Here is a 23,495-nt window from a genome sequence, read left to right as displayed (position 1 = left end):
TGGAGACACTTGTTTTTCAGCTCAGTTTACTTTGTTGAAAAAGTCACTTTTAATTCAGTTTTTATCCCTCGGGCCAACTTCTGGCCAAAGGGGTATTGTAATTATTTTGTCGTCTGTCCATTCAATGACATAATTCCATTATCTGAAGAATGCATTGATATATCTGCACCAAATTTATACTGTGGATGCATCTTCACATGGAGCAGAAGCCTATTGAAAACAGGAGACCTTGACCTACTTTTTCAAGGTCAAATGGCCTTGTGTAGTTATAATATCTGAGTACTTTCAAATGTAAATATGTATGTAATGAATTTTACACAAAGACAATCTAATCTAAATTATAGGGCAGTAACTTTAAATACAATCTTACACTATATTTGGCTGAGGGGTATTAAAAGTATGCAGCACATTATGTTCTCTGTTCTGACATAACTTTTGAATCTACTCAGAGCTTTTATGAACATCTACATGATAAGTGAATTAAATGTAGCAAAAAGAGAAAAATTCTAAATGCAGATGATGATAGTATAAATGCAAAAGACTTGCAAAAGACAAAAAATAATAATTTGGAAGTTGTGACAAAAATAGCCTTAATGCATCAATATGAAAATATTTTGTACAACATGAAAATCTTATAAAATGTCTCATTAAGACATGAAAAGCTCATTTAACAAACTCTTCACATCAAAATGTACAAATGTAATCTTTTTTTGGGGGGTCCTGGCAGCAATAAACTTACTGTATTAAATACAAAAACAGAAAAGGAATATGTGAAACAGTAAAAAAGATTCATGTCTCCATAGCGGCAGAGGAATAAGATTAGTCAGTGAGGGTTCATCCTACAGCTTCAAGTTTGATATAATTACATGTAATTACTCGTGAGAGGTTGCTAACGGAACAATGCATCTGCAGCTTAAGACAGAAATGTGCTTGAAGGGCCTATACAAGGGCCTCCTTGGTCACTTCTGGAGAACATCTTGAGAAAAATGCAATTAGCCAGATGTAGTGGACGAGTATGATGGCATGCAAATGGAACAGGAACAGTCCAGAAAGCAGTAAAAAAAACAATACAGATTTAATCTCTGACTTATGTACATAAAGTTTCATATTTTATTGAGCAAAATGTAGAGTTTCAGAGTGGCTTCATTTGTAGAAAACAAGAAAAGAATTCATGATGATGTATCCGGGCTGTTGAGACGGATTAGGATCCTGTCCGTCAAATAAACCGAAGTAGACGGCGGTGTTGGAGACTGAGCCACTCATGTCCAACTGAGGAATGAAGACACACAGGGAGATGATGAATAAAATCACATAAACATGTTTCAATTATAGCTTCAGCTGTCAGTCTGAGTCAAATGTGAACTATTAAATTATTCTAGAAATTTGATCACATTTTAAATTTTCAACTTTTTATGAAGATACTAGAATGATGAAAAGAAATGTTTTTATTTACGGATTTATTAGTTTATTTGGCAGGGAAAATGCACATTAATTAACATCTATATTAAAGAACATCAGATGTAAATATGTCAAATTAACGCCAAAATATTAATTTGCATCCATAGTCCCAAGGCAGGTAACAGAAAACTTCACAATTTAAAACTTACAAATAGAACAACAAGAGCAACACAAACACACAACAAATTAAAAATACCAGACATCAGAAGAATAAAAGTTAAATATGATCACAAGACTGGTTTACTTTTAGCCACTGTTTGAGTTGAGTTTTAAAGGTGGCATACATGGAGCATTCTCTTATTGAGAGTGGTAGACTGTTCCAGCATTTAGTTCCCTTTACGTAAAGTATATTTTGTCCAGAAGTGGTTCTTCTGTTTGGACCTCAGAGTCCCCTCTAGAGGAGGCCCTGGATCTGACACCACTGTGAGCCCTTGGTGTAAAAAACTCAGACATGGGAGGAGGGACAAATCCATAGAGCACCTTGTAAATAAAACAATCATATTTACAAAATGTAAAATTCCCAAAATTCAGCAGATTATACTTCATCAAAGACTTTTAAGGATTCTTTGTAAAGTAATTCTATTATTTTGATTAAATTTACAGTACACCTGTTAGGGACAACTTGCGAGGCAGTACTAACTAGAAAAGCACTCGGAGAGCGCAGACCTCCGCCAAGGCAGATCAGTGCCCCCCCCGATCACCACCAAAATTTACTCATTTGCTCCTTGTGCCAGTATCAACATTTCCTGAAATTTTCACCCAAATCCATCCATGCCTTTTTGAGTTATCTTACACACGGAAAGACAGACAGACAAACCAATGCCGGCAAAAACATAACCTCCTTTGCAGAGGTAAATGTACAAGAGGATCATGGAGTGAAAACACATTCAAGCTGCAGAAAGTGTTAAAATGGCCTGATGTGTTTAATTTTCTGTAGATTAAATTAGAGATCGACCGATATGGGTTTTTCAGGGCCGATACTGATTATTAGTAGTTAGAGGAGGCCGATAACCGATATTTGGAGCCGATATTCATTTGCAGTAAAAGTGTAAAAATCGGCGTGAAAAATTTTGAATAATGCAAACACTGAACTTCGTTTAAATGCCTAAAACATGTTTATTTAATCAAACAAATAGAAAATAATAGCTCCAGAAGTGCATGGATTTCCTAGACTCAGAAGCATCTCTTATAAAGTTGAATAAAAGCTTAAATAAATAGCTCCCTTAAATTTTTCCACAGTAAATAAAGTAAAATTTAAATATAACTATAATGACTTATCTTTGTTTTAAGTTCAAACACAACAAAAATACAGGGAGACTCTTGTAAACTCTTGGGCCACATGCTGACATATGCTTAACTCATCATGCTTCATTTATTACAGCATTTGGGAAGCCTTAAGTTGATTTCATTGTTAAATTTTATATTTTACCATGCGATAGCAGGGACCCTGTCATTCAAAACTATGTTGCTACATTATTAATGATTAATATGACAAAAGCTACATAAAAAGTATAATAGTTGCTATGAGTGCAATTAAACTCCTGACAGAACACAAACAGCCTTTAGGGCTTTAATGAGCACACACAGGATTTAAAATGTTCCACCATATTCAGATAAATCACTTCTGAATTTGACTCTGTCTCATCTTCACTGTAATTTTCAGATCATAGGACTAGAAAGCTCACAGCAACATTAGTAGTTGTGAGTTGTAGAGTTCTTCATGTGACTTTAACACAAACACACACTATTATATTACATACCAACACAGTCTCATCCCAAATAGTCAGAAATCGACGCATGCAGTCAGAGCCCCAGAGCGGCACTATTTGACGCAGGTGGGTAACCCTTCCGTGTTGGATTTCGACACGGAAGGGTACACACCGCAGAGAGGCGAAGTTTTCTCGTGTGAGAAGCTCCGGAGAGAAAACACATGTGTCAAAGGTAAACGCAGAAAACTCTTCTGAAACTGTACCAAACATCCCTGTGCTCTACATCTCACAACTACTACTAATGTTTCAGAAGAACGTCAGAGCAGAGTAAACATTAGCGGCAGCTCTGCTAACACATATTACCTCCTGACATGTGTGTGAATTAGACTGCTGATAATATAGAGATGGAAACAGTCTGTGATAGAAAAGCATGTGTGTGGGATTAAGAGAGAGCGCCTAAAAAACTCACTTCACTTGTTTTAGGGAAGCATGCTGAGGTGGAGTCTGATGAGCTTTTACCAGAACATTAGTTCATCAGTCTGGCTTTAAACGCTCTATGTATTAGAAATTGAGAAAATGTATGTAGAACACAGTCTCATCTCAAGTCAATCCCAGTCTGTGTGTGTGAGGACAGTTTCTGCCTCAACCAATCAGAGGGCACGTGGTGGATAGTGCAGGAGAGAGAGAGAGAGAGAGATAATCGGCCCGGCCGATAATCGGTCGATCTCTAGATTAAATTCCCCTCTATTTGGTACCCTTTTGAAATGGTTCTTGAATCTTAATGTTGAATCAAATGTCACACCAAGAACGATTTGCAATTCCTATCCTCTCAAAAAGACTCAATATTAAGCCAAGCTTTGAGTTGGTCATTAAAATACAGAGAAAATAACAATGGACCAAGAATTGAACTCTGTGGTAGACCCAGGGGACCATCTAGATGAGATGATTTGACACTGGTAATACACACATTCTTTCCTTTCAGCTAGATACAATCTTATCAATAAAATGGATCTGCAGAAAAATTAAAGTGTGTTAAAAAAAAAAGAAAAATGTCAGTGAGTGACAGTATCAAATGCCTTCCTCAAATCTAAAAACATAGGTATTCTTGTGCAATTAACCTGTTGAGATTTTGCCAGTTTTTTTTCCTTTGCATCGTCAATAATATCCATGAAAAATTTTGCTTTAGCTTTTCGCAGACTCTGTGACTGTCCTTCAAGGAAGTGAATTTTGTCTATAATAAAACCAGATTTCAAAAGTTTTTTAAGTTGTTCATCTCTATCCATCAGTTTTCTACATTCATTCATTTAACCAGGGTAATAAACCCCCCTTCTTTTACACCCCCACCCTTCAGGTGAAGCATGACATTGCTTCATTAATTTTTGTGAAAAATTAAATGCTGCTATTTTCCATGTCATCACTTAGGATTGTTTCACTCCAGTCATTTCCTTGCAAAGCAGCCTCCAGATTGTGTTGTTGATTTCTGGGATGACTTAGAATTTTAAAGTAATGAGTTACTTGAGGGTCAGGGTGGGTCTGAAGTATTACAGTATTGCTTCAGTTAAATTCTTTGATTTCCCTCCAGGATATGACTTAGGGTGTGGATATATTGACTTCCAGGGGTAAAAGCTGTGGGCTCAGACCTGTTTGGTGATGTCGATCCTCCAGGGGTTGACCTGTAGTCCATCACACCAGCCTCCTCTGCCGTATAGCCATGTGCCGTGTTCATTCGGTACAGCGCCCTCTTTGACCCTCATGGCACAGCCCAGAGCTGTTCCTGGCGTTTTAATGTTTGTTCAAACATCAAAATGTGTGTTACAATGACAACAAAAGACAGAAAACAATTACACAATGGTAATATATATCGTGATACAGTTTTTTTGTAATTGTTGGTGCTATTTTATAATCAAGCCATGATTCAGAGAAAAGGTCAAACTAATGGACAATCAGCTTAGATTGACTAATGCAAAGTATCCACTTCATATTTAATAGACCTTGAGGAATTTTGATTGGTCAGTGGCTGTAAAGCCAAAGGTATTTTGACTGAAAACAAAAGATGCCCAAGTTGTATTTGAGCCACTTCTCCAGTCAAACTGAGGAGCCTTAGTCCCTCCAAGACTGTGGTTTTCCTTAAAGACTGAAATCTTGTGTCTTTAATATAATTCATCAAATGGATCATTGTTACTAATACCACACTGTTTCTATGCTCTACACAGTTCTGACCACGGAATCCATCACTAATTTTTTTTAGCTAAAACAATGAAATAATTGTTTTAATTTTTTGACAAATTACCAATTTCTTCAGTAATGGGCAAGTCATCAATGCAAACTAAACCCTGACAGGGCAATACAGGCCCTCAACAATAACCAATCACAATCTTGTGGCAACACAAAAGGATTTATTGGTACCAATGGTACTATGGTACCATGTTCCCCTCAGGCAACAGACCCATTTTTGGCCTTTAACATCTCAACAATGCATCCCAGTAAATGATACAATACTTCACACCGAACTTCAAGCAAGGTGAATTCTGTGCCTCTCCACTCTTCCTCCAGACTCTGGGACGTTGATTTCCAAATGACAATGCAAAATTGACCTTCATCTGAAAAGAGGACTTTGGACTTTCCACAGTCCATGATGATTTGGTCTGCCTTGGCATCTGCTGGTGTTGGTCCACTGTGTTTTCTGAAGTCCACAGTCAACGCAGCCATCTACCAGGACATTTTAGAACACTTCATGCTTCCTTCTGATGACAAACTTTATGGAGATGATGATTTCATTTTCCAGCAGGACTTGGCACCCACCCACACTGCCAAAGGTACCAAAAACTGGTTCAATGACCATGGTGTTACTGTGACTGATGAACCAGAAAACTCACCTGACCTGAAACCCATAGAGAATCTATGGAGTATTGTCCAGAGGAAGATGAGAGACACCAGATCCAACAAATGCAGATGACCTGAAGACCACTATCAAAGCAACCTGGGCTTCCATTCCACCTGAGCAGTGCCACAGGCGGATAACCTCCATGCCACGACGGATTGATGCAGTAATTTATGCAAAAGGAGGCCCAACCAAGTCTTGAGTACATAGAAATAAACATACTTTTAAGACTGACATTTCTATTTAAAATATCATTTTTTAATTGATTTTATGCAATATTCAAATTTTCTGTGACACTGAATTTTAGGCTTTCATTATCTGTAAGACATAAACATCAAAATTTCAAGAAATAAAGCTTGAAATATTTCACTCTATGTCTAATGAGTCTATATGGGTTTCACTTTCTGAAGTGAGTGACAAAAAATTTTGAACTTTTTCATGACATTCTAATTTTTTGAGATGTACCTATAGTGTGTAACATAGAGGGTTAATAATGAATCTGCTGAAGGAAAATAATAGGTCATGGAGTAAGACTTTTTTGTTCACTAGAATTACCATCAACAGGTTGCAGGTTCCTTCCCACAGCCATCAGACTATACAACAGTTCACACAAATCCCCCCAAATCCTATCTGTAACATCATGTGCAACTACACTGCAAAAATGTAAATAATAAGCAAGTATGTGCAGAAAAATTAATTTAATAGCAGATACTCTCTACTCTTTTCCTGTTTCACTCATATGTTCTGCCTGTCTTCTGCACTTTGTTTTCCGTATTTAATCACTGCAATTTCCTCACGGTAGGATCAATGAAGTCTCATCTCATCATGTCACTACAAAGAAGCTACAAATACTAATTAACCAGATGAATAAAAAATGTGATCAGTTTATCCAGTTTAACTTCCAAGTCACACTGACTTTTGACCTCAGTCCCTCCTTGAGTCCTAGTGAATGTTTGGGCTAAATCTGAATACGTTCCTTTAGTCGTGGGTTCCTCAGGTAACAACTCACCTCTAGCCTCAAACTAGACAAAAAGATTTAGATATTTTAAAAACTAAAAACCCAAATACATCCTTCTTTCCTCACCTGCAGAGTCAAAGATGCGTGTGTTGTTATAAACAGCGTTGATCAGGAAGTGGTGGGAGGTGACGCAGAACTCTCCACAGCCATTCTCGTCGCTGCCGTGTCCTGTGATGACGGCATACAGCTCCACCTGAACACACACAGCTCGTAACACACGCTTCACACAGACACAGCTGTAATAATGACACATCATAGTCTCATGGGTTACCTTTCTGGTCGAGACTGGAACTGGGAATTTGATTGGCTGGTATCTCTTGTTGTAGTTTTTGTCGAAGGTTCCACCGCTGTACAGCGGCATCACCCTGAAGGCGCGGGGCTTCACAGCTTCATTACCTGTGACATACAAGGAGTTGGAGCATGTTGCACTATATGTTAACTAGTGAAAAGAGTCACTGTTCATCACATGTGCTTCCTAAATTTGAACTCGTCACTTGATTGCCTCCCAGTCTGTTTATGCTCCTCTTTTTCATTGCTTGGGCTTTGGCAGTGAGATGAATGTCAGAGGTCCAGAGTTGGACATGTCTGATGGGAATCATTTGTACTTTCCATCTGCTACAGCTGACTGCTGAATGATGTTGCAATGTGACCAGCTCTTAAAGCAGGCAATGATGAGAGCTACTGTAGTATTGGTCAATTTTTTTACCTATATACGCTGTGCAGGTCCACAATGCTCATGATTTTGTAGCAGTAACTCTTGGAATAAAGACAGGAAATTAAAGGGGCTTAGAGACAGATCAGTAGGTAGAAAACTGAGAGCTGAATTGATAAATCGATTAAAATCGATTTAAAAACATTATTTGATTACAATTTTCTTGAATCAAAGCTTCGTTTGCATAATTTCGCTGATGCTAAACATTGATTCCACTGTTGTGTTTCACATGGAAGCTTATTGTGACGCACCTGATGCCAGGATCAACACAAACAACATGGAGTATAGCTCAGAAGAGACGAGGACAAAAAGGCAGAAAATGTCTATATGTTCACTTTTCTACATTGGAACCATCACTTACTTCTTTAAACTTTTCAGCTTTCATACAAACATTGCAAATACTTGTCTTTATTTATTTATTTTTTTAAGTTGTATGTTAGTTCCATCTTTATTTGTTAGTAAGTTGGATACAAGTGTGTTGAAGACTGCAGTGCGCATTTATTTATATATCCTTTTACTTCTATACTTTTTGTGACGTCATTTCAGCTGGTTCTGGAATAAAGGACAAGTTGTCATTTTCAGACATGATTTTATCACACATATATAATTTTTTTGCCTATTTAAATAAGTGTTTAATGGAATCAAAGGAATTAATATTAATCAATTACAAAAATAAGTGAGAGCTGCAGCTCTACAGTACTGGGTAACGTAGGTTTGTATATTAAGATGGACACAGTGGTGGCTCCTCTAAAGTGAAGCCAAAACATCTTGATCTCCCCATGATGGTTGGCTTCACTACAGCTCAAATCCTGCCCCATCTGTGTCAATCAATGAAATATGGACTAACTTAAGACCATATGTCCAATGCACTTTTCAACTTTGCATTTTTAGACAGATTTCATGCGACTGATTTCTGTTCAAATCAATTTCTTCCATTTTCATTTGTTATGAAAACAAGTGCACAGTAGTAATTACCAATCACTGCCATTAGTCTACCAGATTACAGTCCCAGTGGAAAACCATCAGGCTGGACAGACATCACTGAACACTGGCTCCAAGTTGTGTCACATTACCAACACAGCAACCATTGTCCATGTTCAGATGCGGTGTATGATGTATGACAGTGGTGGGCCCACCCCTCCCCCACCTGGACACTATGGTACTGATCTAATGGATTGAATGGGCACCTAATTATGAATAATAATGATGTTGTGTTAATAATATGAATTATGATGATTAAACCAATTATGTTCATTCAGTGATGGCTATTGTAATAAGTTGTTGTTTGTAAACCATAACAACATTCAGGCTTCATTATAGCTTCACTATTATTGCACTGCGTCAGTAAACGGTTAAAAGAGGTGTCATCACATTCTTACTGATGCACCCATAGTAATGTTACAATTCCCGTGAAACCTCCAGAGACCACAATGACAATAACTTTAGCATGAAACACTGATAGTGAGTCACTGATGTGTCAGTCAGCATTACTGCACTAAAAGTCCTTAACTGATTTTCCTCAAACTTGGAAAAAAGGCAGGACATTGGCCGAACAAACCCCTTAAATTTCAGAGCAGAGCCATAAGACAGGTCAGAGCATGGGCTATTCCTTCCCTTTCTTCCATGTTGAGAACACTAACATTCCAATATTGTTCTGTAAAGGACAATATTGTGAATATGATAGGTGGTGTGTAAACCGTATATTCTGTTTGGATTTTCTGATTTAATTATTTACAAGACGGAGGACTTCACGCAGTGGAACATCTGCACCCATTGGAAAACTGAAAACCCTGTATCTGATCAGGATATGAATGGCTGCATCTGAGTATTATCAGTAACGTACACAGCTTATTAGGAATTTTGTCTTTTTCAGATTAAGGAGAAATTGGAATATATTGTGCATGTAAATGTAGTCATTGGGAGACATCTGACTATATTACAGGACCTTGACAGAGGTTTGTACATCTACTGAATGCATTGTTATTAAAACAGCACAGTTTAGATGACACTGTTAGCGGTGACTCTGATGATTCTGCCATAAACACTAAAAGTAAGGGTTTTTTCTCCATTTTCTGTTCAGTGTATAAAATACATGAAAAATGACAGTACTTCCCCACAGTCATCACAGCATATGTTGGTTTGTCACAGTCGAAATACCTGGTACCATGGTGATAATGATTAGGGCCAGTGCAGGTTTTAATAAAAGTTTTGAGCAAAAAACTAAATAAAGAAAAGTCCCATGTGCAACTACAAGCCAAATATGTAAAAAATAATACAGAATAAGTAATATATAGAACACATTCTCTTTTATGTTATGTTTCATTCTCGTATGTTTCTGCTCATCTTTCTGCACTTTGTTTTTTGTATTTTGCTACTGTAAACACTGCAATTTCCACAAGACGGGATCAATAAAGTTTTATCTCATCTCATGTTTAAGGTTGGGCGGCTGTGGCTCAGTACAGTGGGTTGTCCAATAACCAGAGAGTTCAACTCCTGCTCTGTCTAAGTCATGTAGGGCATAGGCAAGACACTTCACCCACCCATCCAGTGTCACACACTCTGGATGTACAAATGTGATGTATGAGTGTTTGGTGGTGGTCACACCAGCATGGATTGGCATTGCTTACCACCACTAGTGTGTGAATGTTAAGTGAATGAATAGTGGATTCAATGTAAGCACTTTGAGTTCCCACAAAAGAAAAGGAAACTTCATAAATCCATTATTATTATTATAAAGTTGATGAAAAGATGAAATTGAGATAAGTGATACTCAGAATACTCAGATGTTCTGTACTCTAGATCATGAATTTATGAATGTGACGGAAAAATTCTCTGAAATTGTAAGTTATGCTTCCAAATATGCTGCCCTTTTTAGTCTCCATTTCATTTTGTTAGGCTACAATGTCCCCATAGATGACAGCTACAGATTTAGTGTGAGTGTTTGGTACCAGTCTGATTGCTAACACTGAATCTCAGGTTGAGGGAGACGATCCACGGCTTTGCCCACGGCACCGTCTTCATAGTGAACGTACACTTGCTGCCATCCAGCAGAGGGATGAGCGGTGACACGTCTGTCAGCCAGTGCCCTGTACTCCTTCCACACAAAAACACAATGACAAAGATACATGAAAGTTAAAAAGAACAGGGAACCATCTACACATGAGACAGGATTTGGATTATGTAGGTTTTTAGAGAAACAGGTAGAAAATAATCAAACTAAAGATACAAAATCTTACAGATAACACACAGGTCTTCTCATTTTTTACTGGGAAAATGCTACATACAGTAATTTGACGCCCCCAAAGACCCAAACAGCTACTGGAAACCAACACCATCTACTGATCTTTAATGACTGATATTTAATACCTGTTGATCCACTAATTCTATCAATACATGTAAATAACTGGTGCAAAATACAGTTGGGCATCTTATCGTGGTCATCAGATATGACCCATTTGGATGTTCAGAGGCTCTGCAGTGAATGTGAAACACCATCATCTTCTGCAACATTGATTCACCAGTAAAACCCATGGAGTTTGATGAATGACAGTGGATGGAGACACTTGTTTTTACCTTTAGTTAATGATGTCTTTGCTGAAAAATTCACTTTTTCTTTATTTTTGTTTTTGATATAATATTGTTCAACTTTAAGCTGAGCTTTTCTGAACATCTACATTATCAGTAAATTAAATATAAGAAAATACATGACTTTCACTGAAAAAATGTGAAATACCGAGGATAACATTACGATAAATAGTGCTAGGTCACTTAAGAAAGGTTAGATTTAAGGAAAAATTCAACAACACATTCAACAATATTACATTTTCATAAAATTACATGAATTAATTTTAGATTTAATTTCCTTAAAACATACCAACGAGATTATTTATCTTGTAGCAAAAAAAGACTCATTTCCCATAAGGAAAACAATGGTTTTTATCCCCTTGGATGATAATGCAGCGGAATGTAGTGTTCAGTGTGTCTGGCAATCATCATGTTGTTTCTGGAGTGTAAATGGAAAATCATTTCATATTTTTCCCTCTAAACTTGCTTTTATTTCCCATTATGCATTGGAGTGGATCCTTTTGCTATCTACCAACCTGTGAACCATGAGGGGGCACTATAATAAACAAATTTCTGAATCAGAGATATAAAACCCATTTGATATTTGTCTAGTGAAAGCTGCTCAGAAGCTATTCTCAGCTCCTCTGTAGTCAGTTCAAACTAAATAAACAAACATGCACTACTTTTTGATTATGTGAGTGCCAGGGGGAAAATGTCATCCTCTGACGGCTCTAGCTGCTTCCTTGAAAGTCCTGTTTTCCAGAAGATCAGAAACCTACACAGTTGCTTATCGCTGTCTTCCAGATACCCTGAGAAGTTAGTAAAAATAACATTTATTCTATCCCCTTGAAGTAGAATTGTATCACATTTCAAAACCCTAAATGTGGTTCGATGGGGAATTTATTCACTGTACAAAGAGGAAGAGCTGAAACAACTAGTTAAATAAAAGAACTGAAGTTTCGTTTCCTTAATTTCGCTGTCACTAAACATTGGTTCCACTGTTGTGTTTCACACACTTATTGTGACACACATCGCCACAAATAACATGCAGTGGTGCTCAGAAAAAATGAAGACAAAAAGGCAGAAAATGTCTAAAATGTGGAACACTTCAAAAAAACAAACCAAAAAAAAAAAAAAAAAACAGTCCAATGCACCCACTGATGATCATTTAACACAAGAGCATGACTTCAATGATGAAGCATTTGCAGCAGAAACACATGGTTTGCATTAGTCCTGAGAGCAGAGGCCACACACAGTAATAAGGTTCAAATTAATGCTAAAATGTTACATAATGAACGTTCAAAGCATATGTAGCGATCAGCAGTTAGGTCAATAACTTTAGCTCAAGAAAAAAAACAAATGTTGCATTACTTTAATAAAGGTTTTGTTGTAAGTGTTGGTTAAGGAACTGATGGAAGATATGCTGCTTCTCATTCACAAACAAAAGACGTGCGCACACACACACATTTCTATATAGATATTTTTTATACATCCTTTTATTTTTATACTTTTTGTGGTTGTTGTTTCAGCTGGTTTTGGAATAAAAGATAAGTCCTCTTTTTCCCATTTTTACTATTTTTTTTTTCACCTATTGAAATAATCGAATCGAAGAAAATAATCGATAGATTAATCAATTACAAACACAATCGATGGCTGCGGCTCTACATAGAAGTGTTAAAAACATGAAGAGCCTCTATCACAGTGCTTCACATTAAATGTGTTACCTGCGAAATGCAGTGATCCATCGGCCCAGCTCTGTGTTGCAGTATGGACTGAGATGATCACAGCAGACAAACAGCTGGACAGTGTGATCCCAGGGAGCACACGACGAGTCTCTTGTGCCAGGACAGGACAGAGATGCATCCAGCTCCATGGTGTCATAGTCCACCGGGTCTACACAGGGACAGACGCAAGTGGACATGTTGCCATCATTCACGTGTATATGGCCACCGACCCAAAAAAAAAAACAAAAAACAAATGTTGGACACGGATCAGAAAAACCACTGACCCACTTATAACTTACTATAAGATTAATTAAAACAGAGCAAATTTTTCAAATAGAAAAGCAGAAGTGTATATTGGACTGGTATTTTTATCATACGTAACATGCCAGATATATGTTAAATGTACATCAATGAAAGGCAGCTCAGATGAACATGTGATGTGATAAATATCCTCATCGTCCAGTCTGGCACATTATTTAGGGATAAAAAGGAGAGTCCACAATGAAGCTCTAATGCATTATGATCAGTGATTTTGAGGTCTGCAATGAGTGTTTAGGACAGTGAAATGAAATATATTACACATGACAGAACTAATCTCTTTGCAAAACGTATTCCATCACAGATACAATGAAAGCAACCTGTCAAATCTGGAAAAACCCAAGTGTCACTGTAAATGTACGGTTTGTAGTAGCGTAAGGCTTCAACTATCCTCCTGAGACCTGGTAATGCACTTTTGTCCTCTGTATAGTGGACAAGTTCCACACCTTTAAAAAAAAAAACATTGTCCACTGCAAAGACATTCTATGATTTTTTTTACAAAAAATGTATCTGGAAAAAACATCAGGATATTTCCAATTAAAACAATTATTTAAAGTGAAAAAGCCAAAACTTTTACTTACTGGGTCTCAAGAGGATACAGAGCAAGTCAACAGTCTCAAGACCTGGCTGCACCAACAAAGATTCATTAAATCTAAGACTTTATTATTCATTTTTTTTATTGTTGATTAATCTAACGATTAATTGTCTGGTCTGTGAGGATGAAAACAGAATTTTCGCACTTCTTAAAATTGATCAAAAATAGTGGTTGAATAACTAATAATTGACAGTTAACCAAAAAATTGTTTACTGTAATTGTTGCAGCACTAATTAGTTCTATTCCAAATTCAGCAAAACTATGAATAAAACAAGATTTTAAATTAAGCAGAGAACTGTTGAACAAAATAAAATACCATTTAAGTAAGTTTATTTAAAAATGAGTGAGTCCATCAGTATGGAAACAGTTGCTTACATAAAATAAATAAAGTTCCTCAATGGAACTAATCATTTTGCTCATTTTAGAAGTTAACATGACTTTGGCACAACAGAAATAAATGTAATGTAGGTTCAGAGTACAGAAGGTTTAAATTAAACTTTTTTAATTTTAAGCCATATGGTGTTAAAGGTTAAGATAAGATCAGACAAGATAAGCCTTTATTTGTCCCACAAGGGGAAATTCAGCAGCGAAGCACAAAAAGCAGACAAGAAAAGCACACAAGAGTAGAAGTGCAAAATCAAAAAATAACACAAATCAAAAAAGCTATATATACTATTTACAGTTGTGCATATGTTGATCCTTGTACTATCTGCAGTTGTACATATTTAACTGATTTTACAGTTGTACAGTTAAATTAGCAACTTAACTCATTATTTAAGCACTGTTCACTGTATTCTTTTATGACATGCTCATGATAACAAACTAAACTGTGTTTTCATTCACACATAGAATGGAAGGTGTTACCTAAAGGCAGGTCAACTGCAGCCACTGCCCCCTTCTCTCCTTGCATTTGGACTTTGTCAAAGACAGAGATAACTTTGGCAGGACTGTGAAGTTTAGTCTGTAGACTGGAGTGAAAATCAAACCTGGACACAGAGTCACACCACAGGTCATACATTAATGCAATATGTGTAAAAACTTAATATGCACAGTGCTCATGAAATACAATGACAGCGTTTTTGATCCAGAAAAGTCAAAAGGTTTGTTACGGAGAAGGACATGTTCTGGTCTCCTCTCTGTTTTGCCCACTTTGGATTTATGATAAAAATAGGAGTGTCTGGCTCAATAAATATGCATAATCATGTCTAGAAAATCACTTTGGACCATGTTCAGTGATGCATGACTCAGTTGCTGAAGCAAAACAGTAATATCAGGCATCTCGAAAATTGATCCCTTTTAGCCTGATAATGTCTGTAATACTAAGTCTGGAAGTCTTTTGCATTAATAGCAACATGATTTACTCAACTGCAAAGGAGTTCCATTAAAGCAGCAAATACTTATGTTCATAATAACAACAAACATTTGTAAATAAGACATGTTTAGGTGATCAGTTGGGATGTTGCATTCACTCCTGCATGTAATGTATAATTTTTAAACCTTCTTAGTTTGCCTTAAAATTATATATATATATATATATATATATATATATATATATATATATATATATATATATACATACTGAACAAAAATATAAATGCACGACTTTTGTTTTTGCTCCCATTTTTCATGAGCTGAACTGAAAGATCTAAAACTTTTTCTGTGTACACACAATGTTTATTTCTCTCAAATATTGCTCACAAATCTGTCTAAATTTGTGTTAGTGAACACTTCTTCTTTGCTGAGATAATCCATCCACCTCACAGGTGTGGCATATCAAGATGCTGATTAGACAGCATGATTTATGCACAGGTGTGCCTTAGGCTGGCCACAATAAAAAGCCACTCTAAAATGTGCAGTTTTATCACACAGCACAATACCACACATGTCACAAGTTTTGAGGGAATATGCAATTGGCATGCTGACTTCAGGAATCTCTACCAGAGCTTTTGCCTGTGAATTGAATGTTCATTTCTCTGCCATAATCCATCTCCAAAGGTGTTTCAGAGAATTCATGAAGAAGACTGTGCGAGGAAAATGGTGGTCACACCAAATACTGACTGGTTTTCTGACCCCCCTGGACCACCCAATACCGTAAAAGTGCACATTTTAGAGTGGCCTTTTATTGTGGCCATCCTAAGTCACACCTGTGCAATAATCATGCTGTCTAATCAGCATCTTGATATGCCACACCTGTGAGGTGGATGGATTATCTCAGCAAAGGACAAAGGAGAAGTGCTCACTAACACAGATTTAGACAAATTTATGAACAATATTTGAGAGAAATAGGGCTTTTGTGTACATAGAAAAAGTTTTAGATCTTTGCGTTCAGCTCATGAAAAATGGGAGCAAAAACAAAAGTTGTGCATTTATATTTTTGTTCAGTGTATATAGGGTGGGGAAGCAAAATTTACAATATTTTGAGGCAGGGATTGAAAGACAGTGTATGACCAATTAGTTTATTGAAAGTCATGAGAATTTATTTGCCACAAAAAAATTTATATAATAGAAAATGTTTTTATTCTATGTGTCCTCCTTCTTTCTCAATAACTGCCTTCACACGCTTCCTGAAACTTGCACAAGTGTTCCTCAAATATTTGGGTGACAACTTCTCCCATTCTTCTTTAATAGTATCTTTCAGACTTTCTCGTAATAATTTTGCTCATAGTCATTCTCTTCTTTACATTATAAACAGTCTTTGTGGACACTCCAACTATTTTTGAAATCTCCTTTGGTGTGACGAGTGCATTCAGCAAATCACACACTCTTTGACGTTTGCTTTCCTGATTACTCATATGGGCAAAAGTTTCTGAAAAGGTATGGATAATAGTGTTAGGTATGATTATGACATCAATATATGTTTGGTTTCAAAACAGTTGACGTAGTGCCTGCTGAGAAAAAACAACTAAATGTTCATTGTAAATTTTGCTTCCCCACCCTGTATATACACACACACACACACACACACACACTTTTCTTTTTTTTTTTTTTTTTTTTTTTTTACATATTTCAAAAAATAGAATCTACAAGGTGGGCAAGAATGTTATTTTACATTTTAAAAGTCAAACCTAATGATTTTCCTGTATTTTCCAACATGATATTCAAATGAGTTCTGGTAAAAGGTCATGTTTGCTCATGATACGGAGCTATATTCATATTAAAGGCACTATTTAAATATTATATGCATGAATTATACATAAATTGAGAAAATTGCACAAGAGCTTTAATGTGATTTTTAGGAAATATTGCTGGTGCAAGGTGATGGCAAATGGGGGTGAGTTCAGCTGCTGCCGTAGCAGCATCTGGAGGTTTAGATAGTTGTAGAATATCAATATATGGCATCATAAGATGGATCCTTTTTGGAATCAAAAATTCAACTATTTCTGAGTAAGTCTATGAAAGTGGGCCAGGTGGCTACAGAAAGGAGACAAACCCTTAGAGATGCGAGTAACAAAAGGAATGGTTTGATCCTTGTTATGATTGTTCCTGACTTCATGGTTCTTTATTTCATAGTTTCACAGCCTGTTTTCTGAAATAATTCAGACACCCCTGGACTTCCCCCCTACTCACTTCCTCTGGAGTTCCCCATCACCATCTTAAATGCCATCATACTACTCCAATAAAACAAGTAAACCTTTAGAGAATGGACTCATGCAAGCAGTTACCACTGCAGAGTTCAAACATCTGTCTCACAATAAACTCTTACCACACTTTATGAAACATACAATGGCGTAGGAAATAATCCCTTCTGCAAATAAACATTTTTTTTAATTACTCAGTGATATCGTAAGCCTTAAGTGATATTAGTCTAGTCACTCTTTGATTAGCTAAAAAATAGCTAGTTAGCATGTTCAGTTCATGGCAAATATAAAAAGGGATTTAGTTATTATATTACTTATTAAATGTATTTTTAATGAAAGGAGTGACTGCTCCGACTGACTGGTCAAAGGTGTCTGCCCATGGCAGCCATGTGGACTTTGAGTTAGCAGGTAGCTGTCAAACAGAACTTTTGCTAATTGAATAAAAACAATTTTTTTTCTCTTTCTTGACTGACTGTTCTTTACAGGATGAGACTGAAGCTACACACGCACCTGATGGAAAAGAGCTGTTTACTGGCATAGAATTTGAAGCATATTAAATTATATTTCTGTTTGCCTTGTTAGTAAAATTTAAATATATGACATGACTAAAATAGACCCATTATTGAAATATTAACTCAAATAAACCATGTACTGGAGCCCAAAATGTCAAATGAACAGATATGATTCAACTTAAATTCACAGAGCCTATTACAGAAATATTGGATCATGGCACAAATCAAAATAAAGTAACACAGCACTAGATCTACATGGAACTCCATAAAATAATGGGATGCAACAAGAAGATATCACTAAAAGAGCGCAAGTCAAATGATGGAAAATGATGTGGAAATATTGATAAAATATTTTTTCTCCCAGTTGATGATAATCATGATTATGTAAAATAATCAGAATGTGGTGATGTAATAATTATGGCAGAATTTGCCTAAATATGGACACTTCTGACTTCAACGCAGCAGTCCAAAACCTAATGTGAATGTTAACATTTTATCAAGTGAATCTCTATTAAACACAATACTTTTGTTTTCTGTACAAAATTTTTTGGTCCGAAATGTCAAGAAATGTTCCTACCACTGTGCCTGCCAGTTGATGAATGAGAATGTGGGATAAAGGAACCAGCCCATCTCAGCCAGCGCTCCCTGTTGGTCAATACTGATGAAGAAGTTTGGGGAAGGTGTGGTCTGGAAGGCCACATTGACCAAATGTTCAAACCTAGAAACCAAAAGAGCAGCATGAGCGATATTTGAGACTACAACAACACACAGGTGTGACGGGAGACCCAAACAGCCCCTGGTGACCACAATAATCTACTAATCTAAATTTTTTAATAGCTTTTGATCCACTAGTCCTATCAATACATGTAAATAATTGCAGTAAAATGCAGTTTGTCATCTTTTCATGGTCATCAAATATGACCCATTTGGACGTTCAGAGGCTCCATAGTGAACATGGAAGCACCGTCATCTTATACAACATTGATTCACCAGTAAAACCCACAGAGTTGGATCAATGACAGTGGATGGAGACACTTGTTTATACTTTCAGTTATTGATATCTTTGCTGAAAAAGTCACTTTTTTTCAGTGTTCTGTTTCTGATATAATAACCCTCAACTTTTATTCCAGCTTTTATGAACATCTACAGGAACAATAAATTAAATATAGGAAAATACCAGATTTTCACTGAAAAAATAAGCAAAACACAGAGGACAATATCATAATAAATGGTAATAAATTACTTAAGTAAGGTTAAATAGAGAAAAAAAATTCATTTGGGAACTGTCACAAAGTAGCACTGGGTCTTTCTGGGTAAAACAAGACAAAATCCATTCAAGCAACTCTGGAGACTCCAAGACACAATGTTATTATTTCTCTCATTTCTACTAAACATCACTAATACAGAATACATCAATCCAGTCAGTTGGATTTTTTCACCAGGTCCAACGACTGTCTATAAAATTTCATGACAAGCCATTAAGAGTTGTGGTATTAACTCTACAAAAGAAAAAATAGACATACCAACCTTAAAATCAAGTCTAATACTTTGCTACAAAACAAACCCTTAATCAAACACAACCTGTCTTCAAGGACGTATGTAAGTTAATGCATGAGTGTATTAATCCTTCCTGGGTGACGGTCTTACCGGAGTGCCTCAGCGACTGAAGTCTCCAGATGCACCATGGCAGCAGGAATACTCAGAGGGACGGAACATTCATCTCCAACACAGTTCATGTCCTGGATGGGATTACCAGGCAGTGCATACACAAGGACACCAAGGGCAGTGGATTTGGCCATACTCTGCACCTGTAGGAAGTACAACATCAGATAGGCCACACCGATTCATTTACAGGCAGGTTCACCCTAAATTAGTTCTGGTTCTCAAACAAATTCCATTCAGGATTCTTAGAACTTAGTTTTAAGTCGACAATGTACAGCGAACAGTAATATGATAATATTACCTCATACGAATACAGAACTTTTTTTTTTCAGATCTGGTAATCATTCAGTTTTTTCCCGTATGTTATTTATCAATTTTTTTATAATATATAAAACTTATAAAAACTTATAAAACTTAGATATAATATATAATATTTTTTATTTATTTATCATTCAAGTGAAACCAGAGTGTTGAGACTTTTTTCTACTTCACAGCTGATTTAATCACTACTGAACAATGGCAGCAAGTAAAGCACAGTCATTCATCTTCAGTCATTTATCTTCTTCTACATTGGTGTGGCTGTAAAACACACAACTATTCACAGGTTGTGTGTTCCAGCTCCAGGTTCTAGACTGATTTATTTTTAACATAAATGCTCTGAATGATCCAAAATTAGGTTTGAGAACTGCATTGACACACAGATCTCATGTTTGTGGAACATTATTCCAGGATGTCACTTTTCACTTGTGTAAATTTGTAGCAGCTAGCTAATTGTTGAGTTAGACACTAACACTTATTTAAATCAAGCCTATATGTATTTCCACATTTCCTCACATGGTTTGAAACACTCATCACTCACAGAATCATAACCAGACCTTGGTGAAGAAAGAGCATCCATCCTCAGACACCCAGGCGACAGCACCCGCGACTGTGGGGGACGGGTTACAGCCATTTCCAGCATCTATCAGCTTATATGACCCCTGACCCCAGCGGCCAATCAGCCAGTCATATCTTGCATCTAGTCTTTTGATGATCACAGGCATTTTCCATCCTGAGGAGAAAAGACAATAAACAAAATGTACACACGCTCATGTTTAGAAAATGAATAAAGCTATGACATTAGACTGCTTTTGTCTGTGATGATTAAAAACTGAGGAAAACAGTCCCTACATCAGAGACCCTGAGCTCATGAAGACAGATGTTGGATTACCATCAGAGGTGAAAACAGCCTGAGACAGGCCACAGTTGTGTCCCATGCAGCCCCAGTAGTACAGCACGTTGGGGATCCAGTTTCCCAAAGCAAAAACTGGAACAGGAGAGAAGTGCAGCCGTGACAGAACCTCCTTCTTACTGCACAGGATAAAAGACAGATAGAGGGTCCTCACATTTTTCTACCATTTTTTTTTTTTCATAAATTTGTTGTTTTTTTTCAAACTTGTGTTCAAAGATAATGTGATAAAGGACTTTAAAATAGGAACTAGTTTATATTTATGAACCAAGATTTCTGTTAAGGATAGGGTAATTAACAGAAATAAAATGAAGAAATTGAAAGTAACATCACTATTGGCAGCAGCTATCAGCAAAATTAGGATCAATGTGCCCGTATCTCACCGGCATGTTCTATCAAGAATGCATAACAGTTGGAATTTGTGAAGTTGTCAGGTTCTGCCACTATGTCAGAGTCCTGTCTTGATGCAGGAGATCACTCTCCCAATAGAAGTGGGTAGTACTTCACTGAAGGATAACTCAGCAATTTCAGTGAAAGACCATATATGACTTCCTATCAGTGCTCAATCAATCTATCAGTGACTACACTGACATCTCTGATAATTTCCATGATATAAGCCATCGAAATATGGCCCATCATAAGTAAAGGCACATTTTTAATATTTCAAAAATTCATGAAAAACTCTAAAATCAAAAAACTGTGAACAAACTTTGTAGACATTGTCCCAAGGACATAAGAAATTGAAATTAATCTAAACAGTAATTTCGGAGAAGAAGATTGTTGAAATTAAGATATTGTTGACTTTGAGTTTCACCCTTAAAGGTCACTCAAGGTCAAAGGTCCAAATGAAAGTCCATAAATGACATCCTATCAGTGCTCAGTAGTAACTATATTGATATCGCTGATAATTTCCATGTTATAAGACATCAAAATATAATACACATTGTGGCAAATTTTTCAATTTAAAAAAAATTAACATATTATAAAATAATATAAAAATTTAAAAATCTGAATATCTCAAAACTGGGAGCAGACTTTTTAGACACTGTCCCAAGGAAGCTACTTATAAAATTTGGAATGAATGTGACCAGTAGTTTTGTCAGAGAAGATGTTTGAAGAAATTCCTCAAGTAGACGAAGACGACACAGCTCCTTCATAATATCTTAGAAATGAAGGAAGACCAAATACTGCAGAGCAGCTCAATGCATTAAATGTACAAGCTTTTTAAAGTGTTATTTGGCATATGTCATATTTTTTAAATCACATAAAAACAGAGAACGGTACTGGTTAAAATGTGCAAAAATCAAAAAAAAAAAAAAAAAAAATCCATTTTTGAAGACCTTTTCAGTTAATCGTGCAGCTCTGCATATTAAACACCTTATACTGTTATTATAACAAAATCTACAAACAATTCAAGCTGTCAGAGCAGTATCGTGAGTACAAGGAAGTTATCTGCAAGATAAATAGAATGGGAACGTGCACCTGAAGTGGTCAGTCACGTGTTTGTGGTCCGTGTTACCTGTGCATGGCGGCTCGCTGGACCTGGTCTCTCATCCACTGGGCATCCTGAACCGCAGAGTCATCCAGAGACAGGAACAAGACCTGAGCGCTGTCCGGGAGCCCCTGGACCAGACCGGACAGAGACTCCTGAGAGCTCCACAGACACTCCAGAAACCCAGACTTGTTAGTGAAGGCGTGAATGACCAGAGACCCTTGGAGACCACCAGGCTTGTACACAAACTGCCCGTTCAGAGTCGGGACCCTGAAGGCGTCAGCAAGGTCACCTGGCGCCGGCCCCGCCGCGGCGGGGGATCCCAGACTAAAGGGGGCTTTCCGGGCGGTCAAAGTGAAGGTACCATTACGGGGTGTCCAGGGCAGGTCGTCTTCGCTCAGTGTCATCCTCCGCCTCGGTCTGCCCGCGGCTTCAGTCACAACAACAACAACAACACAAAAGACGGACAAGCAAACCCAGGACCCGAACCGAACCGGAGCCATGTTACCGCTGCCAGAGACGGAACTCATTGAAGACAGTCCACTGTCGGCATGTCTACTACTAACAGAAACCCACGGGCCTGTTCCTGGGTCTGTTTAAACACTTCCGTAAACTCCTTAATATCAACACTTCTACATTTGAGCTCGAAGCTGGTCGAGCGGTGAGTGACGGAGAGCCCAGAGGGACAAAATAGTCACTTCGCTTTTTTTCGAAATGAAATTTTCAGATTCAAATTCAGATAACTTTATAAATCCCATGGGAAATTATTGGTCTTACACAACAATAAATGAATGCAATATCCTGGCATATACAATAAAGGTCCAGGTTAAATAAAGTATAGTTCAAGAACAAGGCAAGTGCAAATGTACTTTAAAAATATATATGAATTCCGCTCAAGTAATGAGTACTGACGGTTTTAAGCCCTTCTCTAAATCATGAAACATGAAGAGGAGGCAGATTATTATTATTATTATTATTATTATTATTATTATTATTATTATTATTATTATTATTATTGCATCCCCCCAGTGTTTGTTTAAAAAT

General features: G+C 36.9%; 1 protein-coding gene across 2 annotated transcripts; it reads right to left on the bottom strand.

Annotated features, from left to right (window-relative positions):
- Positions 1-715: 715 nt before the first annotated feature.
- LOC115435096 (uncharacterized) lies at positions 716-23,117 on the bottom strand. 2 transcript variants are annotated; one of them, XM_030157291.1, is made up of 12 exons: positions 22,479-23,117; positions 20,942-21,081; positions 20,607-20,782; positions 19,717-19,877; positions 18,647-18,787; positions 14,844-14,965; positions 13,067-13,235; positions 10,811-10,872; positions 7,338-7,462; positions 7,133-7,259; positions 4,808-4,941; positions 716-1,269 (listed from the first exon to the last, which is right to left on the bottom strand). In XM_030157291.1, exons 1-12 carry the CDS (start codon positions 22,979-22,981, stop codon positions 1,144-1,146), a joined length of 1,986 nt encoding a protein of 661 aa, XP_030013151.1. In that variant the 5' UTR covers positions 22,982-23,117; the 3' UTR covers positions 716-1,143. The 2 variants fall into 2 exon arrangements, with proteins under 2 accessions (XP_030013151.1, XP_030013150.1); XM_030157290.1 differs by having other exon boundaries at positions 10,727-10,872; positions 22,479-23,116.
- Between the last annotated feature and the right edge of the window lie 378 nt (positions 23,118-23,495).

This window comes from Sphaeramia orbicularis, chromosome 16, assembly GCF_902148855.1.
Source record: "Sphaeramia orbicularis chromosome 16, fSphaOr1.1, whole genome shotgun sequence".
Taxonomy (NCBI): domain Eukaryota; kingdom Metazoa; phylum Chordata; class Actinopteri; order Kurtiformes; family Apogonidae; genus Sphaeramia; species Sphaeramia orbicularis.
Note: the sequence above shows the minus strand (reverse complement) of the source record. Positions and strands in the feature narration are given on the sequence as shown.